At 43.5% G+C, this 7,051-nt stretch overlaps 1 protein-coding gene across 1 annotated transcript; it reads left to right on the forward strand.

Annotated features, from left to right (window-relative positions):
- The first annotated feature begins 1,242 nt into the window (after window positions 1–1,242).
- Window positions 1,243–6,834, forward strand: LOC143379846 (gastrokine-3-like). The gene is made up of 6 exons (XM_076832498.1): window positions 1,243–1,254; window positions 2,725–2,778; window positions 2,943–3,077; window positions 4,734–4,841; window positions 5,815–5,956; window positions 6,740–6,834. The coding sequence occupies exons 1-6, from the start codon at window positions 1,243–1,245 to the stop codon at window positions 6,832–6,834; spliced, it is 546 nt and encodes a 181-aa protein (XP_076688613.1).
- Window positions 6,835–7,051: the final 217 nt, after the last annotated feature.

A 7,051-nucleotide genomic window follows, 5' to 3' on the forward strand; every position in this document is an offset into this window, starting at 1 on the left:
GCTTCTCACAAACTCCCTGGGCTAAAATAAAAATGGTTTAACTTTTATTTCTCCCTTATTGTCATTACCTATTTAGAGACAAAGCATAACACTTTTTGTTAGTCTCTAAAAGTTATCCTTTTGATCCATTTTACTTACTTAGTCAATAATGATTGAATATATCATTTGTACATTTTTTAAGGTACTGAGAGCAATGGAGATATGAGTAGGATATTATCTGAGCCCTGGATGACCATGTCCATCTATTCAAAGTACCCATGGCCAACTGCATTAAGTAAGGACTGAGCTGCCTATCTTTCCTCTTGGATCACTCCAGTGCCAGCCTCACCTGATTAGCTCTTTCTCTCTCTCTCAAAAAAAAAAATATCTGTTTAGTTCTCATCTTAAGGTATTTGATCCAGGTCACTGGGCCACCACATCAGAACTTAAGGAAAATGAAGACAATGTGTGAAAAGTCCTAAATTGGTGCTTAACTTGTTGTATGAAGGTCATGGTTCCTCAGGTATCAAGGGTTCTAGGCTGGACAAAGTGTTCTTTATGGAAAAAAAAAAAAACACCCTGAAATGAAAGCTGGGAGGAGAGAGTCATATAATGAGAACAAAATTTCAGAATATTAGGAAAGTCAACCAGAGGCGGATGTTGGAAGAGGTGAACTTAGGTCAGCTTGTTGGGTGGGCAGAGGGCAGTGCAAAACCATGTGCTTTGGGGTTTGGATGAAGAGCTGAACCAGGTTGATTTTCAACCAGTTTAATCTTAATTGAACTCAGTCTGCCTCTTTGGGCTTCATAAGGTTTCTCCCAACCACCCTGTTATTAAACATAATAATAAAAAAACTTCAGAAATTGACAAGTAGAAACAGTGAGCTCATTGATTGTGTATCTGGGTCATTTTGTGCAGGTCTACTGTTTGCAATCCTTACCTTAGCAGTTAAGGTCATGGATATGCCAGCCCACAAGGCCTCCTTCATTTCCTATGTTTGCCTTGGAACCAGTGGTGGTATCAGGAAGAAAGGAAAATACTTAGATGAACTCAAAGAAAAGTGATAAGTATAATTACATAAACTTTCTCTCTCTCCCAAGTGGTATTTGGATCATGGTTAGCAACTCCCACATACCCTTATCATGGCAATAGTTGCAAAGTCTAGAGCTATATAAACCAGATTTAGAAATAAGTGGGACATACAGAATCCTATTATGAAAGCAGTTGCACAAAGTCTGAGAGAGAGAGAGAGAGAGAGACAACATGAAACACCTTGTAAGTACATTTTCTAATTTTAAATAAGGTAGTTTTACCCTCAGAATATAAAATAGCTAGGGAGAAGATCTTCTCTACCCTACTGGACTCTTCCAAATAAATCCAAATAGAATTTTCAAATCTTATTTTGGCAGATACCATTCTGGTTTGTTGTTTTGTTGTTTTGTTTTTTTGTACTGAGGATTGAACCCAGGTGTGCTTAACCACTGAGCCACATCCCCAGCCCATATGTAGAGAGAGGCAGAGTCTTGCTCAGTTGCTAAGTGCCTCTCTAAGTTGCTGAGGCTGGCTTTGAACTTTTGATCCTCCTGCCACAGCCTCCTGAACCGCTGGGATTATAGGCATGTACCACTGGGCTTGGCTACCATTTTGTTTTTTAGTATCTGAAAGAAGAGTCTTCACCAAGGAAACTAATAACCAATTTCTTAAGTTTCAGGACTCTTTTGGCATTGGGTAGGTGCATATTTTAAGGTCCTGTCTTCCTGGGTTTATCTTATTTACAAATTGCCAGTACAGGAAATCTTCAGATATATATTATATATGGCATCAGTAATTTTGTCATCTGCATCTCCATTATCTCCTTGACTGACCTCACCACACTATGATTACTGTTTGTCGATTAGCTATTTACTTCTTCTTCAAAGACATATCTCACCATAGGAATTGCCCCTGGAGTATTTCATGGGCTGTCATGGGGATGGGGGAGAGGGGGAGTGCCTGTCAATTCCAGCTGATGTGGAAGTGCACTTGAGCCAAGTGAGTCTGAATACATCAGATAATAAGCTGTGGAATATAGGGAAGGGTTCATTGCTGCGTTTTCTCACTGTAGCCTATTGCCACCCCCAACTAATTCACTTTCACTTCTTCTCTGATGCCTGAAATACCTGTGTGGCAAGGCAGGCCACGCAGAAAGGAAATGATTAGCAACCAGTATTTTAAGAACTGGTCACATTTGAATACAATCTATTCAAAATAAGGTTAAAAAAAAACTAATGATTGTTTTTTTATTTTCAAGCAAGCTGAGAGAATCCAGAGGAAGCATAGGGTAAGGCAGGGCCAATAAGGTGATTTGGGGTTTGTGTAACGATCTAGAACAGTGGCTAGAAGTAGAGAAGAAGGTGCAGGTAAAGGAGACAGAGGCCTGGAATTTGGCTACTATTACATTTGGCCTAGGATGGCCCTGTCTTGTGTGCAGATCCAGTGGTCCGTCAGGTTGCCTAATATTCATCCCAGTGATTGACTGTAAAAGTGTTTTTGAGTGAATGATAAAGCTTTGCCTCCTGAGAAGCCAGAATACCCTATTCAACCATATTGAACTAGTCTCCTGATACACACTAGAGTCCTGTGGGCATGAGAGACAGTGACAATTATCAATCATTTTAAGGAGGCTCTGACCCCAGCAGTGCCTTAGACTGTGGACCGTCATCTGAAGTTAAAGAAAAAGTGCACTGATATTTGTTCCCATTTCAGACTGCGTCTTCCATACTCATGGTCTTCTTCCTAACTCCATCTCTGGCCCTCAGGGTAAGTAGAATGAAGAGGGTCCCATCTGTCTAGTCCCCTTTGGGCAGAAATATTTCCAAGGTGATAATCAGCGTGACATCCCTCAAATTTCATATGGGTAACCCTTCAACTTACCGAATACTCTGGGCTTTTGACTCTTGTCACTGTTGCTTGGTTTTCTCTAGAACATCAGTGACAGCCATCCTCTGGATGGATCTGTTGGGACCCAACTCATCCATATCAATGCCTTCCGAGGTATGGTCAGCATCCGAGACAACAATGTTTTGAGTCAATGGGATGGAATCTTGGACTACAAGAATGTAAGATGTGAAACGCATTCATTACAATGCCGCAGGAAGCCTTGTCTGGTCCCAAATGTAGCTCAATGCTTTTCCAGAGAGAAGAGGACACTGTCTTCATTTGCCTTCTCCAGGTTTAGGTCCTCAATAGAAATGCATGCCTTTAGGTAAGGGACCAGCTTTACTGAAGGTGCAGTGACTTCTTTATGAGCCAGAGAATGTAGGAGACTCTGGTCTGTGGGTTCCTGCATCCCTTTGGGTTTTTGTGAGTTGTTGACTTTATGTGGCTGCCAAAGTCCTAAGAAGGCCACATAAAGAGCCCTCATGTCTTGTAACTGAGATTTGCTACGAAAGTTATTTTGTCTTGACTCCAGGTTTTATTGTCTGTTTCTAAAGAAGAGCAGTGTATTTCTTTTCTTTTCTTTTTTTCTTCTTCTTTTTTTTTTATCTGCCTGCACCTTGCCCTCTCTTTGAGTACCAAGAGCTAGCAGAAAGAGGCAAGATCAGGAAGGGAGCACCCATGTCCTTGGGTTTGCTCTCTTACAGAAAAGCACCTTCATCTCGGGAATCTCACTCTGCCTTGTGGGCCTTAGTTGCCACATCTGCAAAACAGCTTCAACAACAGCCTTGCCACCCTGGCAGGGCTTTGAAGTAAAAGCTCACACTCTTCATGCCCTCTGCCATCCAGGCCTTCCCCCACCCACCTCTGTCACGTTCTCTCTAGCCACTCTGGACAGTTCAGGATGGAGCCCTCACCCCAGGCATCCCCCTCTACTCTCAACCAACCCCACCATGTTCTCTTTCCTGACACTTCCTCCACTCTTCACCTAGCCCATTCCTGATTCCTTCTAGAAGACCTCTCTGGAATCCTCTTAGAGGGCACACAATCTAGTGATCACCATTGCTACTGCAAGCCGTGGAAAATTTTCTTCAATAAAATATTCCAGCTGCACACTCTACGGAGCACAGGAAGTCAACACCATTGCCGGAGAGGATTCACCGTGGGTCTTAGTCAGTTACAGCTGCAAGAGTGTGCATCTCTAATCCATGTCTAGAGAGACCAAATGACAGGCCCAGGGCCATACAAAAGCAGGTACCCAGGGCAGGCCTGGTGCTAGTCTAAGTCTATTGGTCTGGATCCAGAACTCCTAATAGCCCTGTACCTTCAGCAAGTACTCAGTAAACTTGCCAATGCTCTCACAAGCAGCTACATCTCATTTCACCCTGTCATCTCCATGACAACACTGTAGGACTGGAGTCATTATTTCTGCTTCACGGATGAAGAAATTGATAAGCAGGGAGGCCACTGAGTACCCTGATGACTGCTGAGTGGCAGAACAGGACCTTCAAGTGAATCGTTTTACTAGAGCTAACTCCCTGTGCTTCTGGGCCCACCTGTCTCTTAGTGGCTGCAGTGTGCCCCAGGGGATTCCTGGGGAGTGAACCCTCTCTAGCAACAATAGCAGGGGACAGTGCCACTGGGCCTGGAGAGCAGCAGGGCTTAGTCTGCATTGCTACTGGTCCTGGTGCTAACCTTTGCTCCCATGTTCAGGTCAGCACGCTGCTGGTGTGCTCTACACTACAGTCAGAACAGCTGGATGCCAGTCCCTGCAGAGAGTGGGTGCCTATTACTATTGTGACTGAATGAATAACATGTTTCTGCTGTGTTGCTTAAAGGCCCTCTTGGTGGCTAAGCTGTTTAGCGTGATGGCCTGTGTTCTTGCCAAGATGGACCAAGCAATCTTCCCGAGTTTGGATGACATTAGCATGGCCCTAGGCAGGCAGGTAAGTGTGACCAAGTCACTCTGGTCCCCTCCTACCCTGGTGTTTTCCAACTTACCTCAACCTCCTAGGACAATTCTGTGCACAAGGAGTGACTTAGTTCATGCTTGCTCTTAATGCCCATGAAATTACAACATTATACACATGGCCTCTTCAAGTCAAATTATAACTGAATCAATGGAAATTTCTTGCAGTGACCACCTTTCGATGTTTGTATTCATCAAAGGGTTCATGCTACATGCTGGTGAATGTGAGTTGTTGACTGTAAATATCAGAGTGACTTAAAATAATATTCACATCACCTTGCCTTCTGTCTTTCCCTTCCCACCACCAAACAATACACCAGTATTAACTTTAAATGAAAATGAGCCCAAGACTGCCGAATCTGTCTTCCTTAACCTCTTAAATGACAAGAATTGTTAATGATAAGTTAAAAACCAGCAGGAAGTCCTTGGCAATTCTTTGAAATCTGCTCATTTGCTAAGAAAACTGCAGAGCACATTTGGGAACACTGGCAGGAGGGTTTCCTGACTTTGGGGGAAAAAAAATAAAAATAGACTTCATGTCACATAGAAATAAAGCAACTTGTATTCTTAGGGAAGTCTAAAATATCCCATTGATTGAATTAACAAAAAACAACACATAAATGCAACAAATAATTTTTATCTACTCTGTATTATCATCAGAGATGAGAAAGCATTAGAGAGTGAAAGGAAAAGACAGGAAGTCAGTCACCAGGTCACTCAAACCTACAAATTTTTCTAGAGTAATGTCGCCTCCTTGTGGCTAGATGTGATATTGCTGTCTGAGACTGAACTCCATTGCAGGTTGGGTTCACAGCCTAGTTCTGTGCATTGAATCAAATACATCCTGTTGCCACTCACCTGAGGATCAGGGTCCCAGGATTTCATTTTTTCCTCCTTCTTGTGCCACATCTATATGCTGTCTCACCATTTTAACATGCTACTTCTTCCAGGATTCCAGTCATTACTCATCCACCCACGGCCTGACCTATACTGTTTCACCTAGCCGGATCAAGAATTTAGCTCAGTATGGAATGCTCATCAAGGACCTGTGCAGAGATGTCCCCACCTACTTTGCTCATCAACAGAAAGAAGGTGTGTTAACAAACCCAAGACCTTGGGTGAGTCAAAAGGTGCAGTGTGGTGTTTAGGTCATTGGCATAATTTAGTGATAGTTGATTCCATTTCTTTGTGAGTAGTATAAAAATCACATGGCCCAGGATGTATTGCCCCTGCTGGCAGAGACGATTTCTTGACACTAGGAATCACTGAGAATGGGGAGCAGAGCTAGCTTCATCAGAAGGTCAAGGTCAGCTATCTCATCAAAGGGATCTGACAGTTGATGGATGTCCTCCCCTGACTCAAGGCTACATCATGCCCAAGCATCATGGAGTCTGTTGTGAGTTAGAGGCCCATTTGGGGTTCTCACTTCTTGTTCTCAAGAAGGCTGGGGAGGTAAGACCCAAATAGTTACAGACCACACTGGGAAAGGAACAACGCAGTGGTTGGCACCCCTTTTGGGGATGTGACCTCAGCTTGAAAAGCTACCAGATAAGATTTCATGATCTTCGTCCTAGTCTGTATATGACCAGGACACTTGCTCCTTTAGGCTATTGCCAGTCATTTATACCTTAGTATAAGTTCACCAACGAAAAAGGATTCAGGAGAACTTGAGGGAGGGGCTAGAGGATTAAGGAGGATAGTTATGGGTCAGTAAAACAAACAGAGACGCAGAGGCACTTATTGTCCTTGGGAGGGGAGAAAGTAGAACCTTCCATTTCCAAGGTTCCACATCCCTTCACCAGGTGCAGCTCATAATATATCCATTCTACCTTGAGGCCATTCTACCTGGTGAAATGCTTCTCTTTCTTTTTAAAGGTACTGCCCTGGCAGTCGACCCTAATTCCTGTTTTGCAATCCAGCTTCTATCTTTTATGGGACTCTCCATCTGTGGTGAGATTCCTGGACTCTGAACCTCCAGGTCAGCTGCATGAAGAGTGTACCCACTTGGCCTGGGCTGCTGGCCTGGGGCAGGTACCTGGCCCAGCCTCTGCCTATGTGAAGCTGCTCATTTCAGATCTCCATCTTCTTTCTTTCAATCCAATACCCCATTCTGAAATCTGGGAAAATGGATAGACCCTCTTCCTCTGGATTAGAACAATAAAGCTTCTTTCATTACTGATCTAGCAG

The sequence above is a fragment of the Callospermophilus lateralis genome, chromosome 14 (assembly GCF_048772815.1).
Source record: "Callospermophilus lateralis isolate mCalLat2 chromosome 14, mCalLat2.hap1, whole genome shotgun sequence".
In the NCBI taxonomy this organism is placed as follows: domain Eukaryota; kingdom Metazoa; phylum Chordata; class Mammalia; order Rodentia; family Sciuridae; genus Callospermophilus; species Callospermophilus lateralis.

Coding starts and splice junctions, on each gene's coding strand:
- LOC143379846 (XM_076832498.1), top strand. Junction 3,078..4,733: donor GAATCTTGGACTACAAGAAT/GTAAGATGTGAA, acceptor TGTTGCTTAAAG/GCCCTCTTGGTGGCTAAGCT. Junction 4,842..5,814: donor GCATGGCCCTAGGCAGGCAG/GTAAGTGTGACC, acceptor TACTTCTTCCAG/GATTCCAGTCATTACTCATC.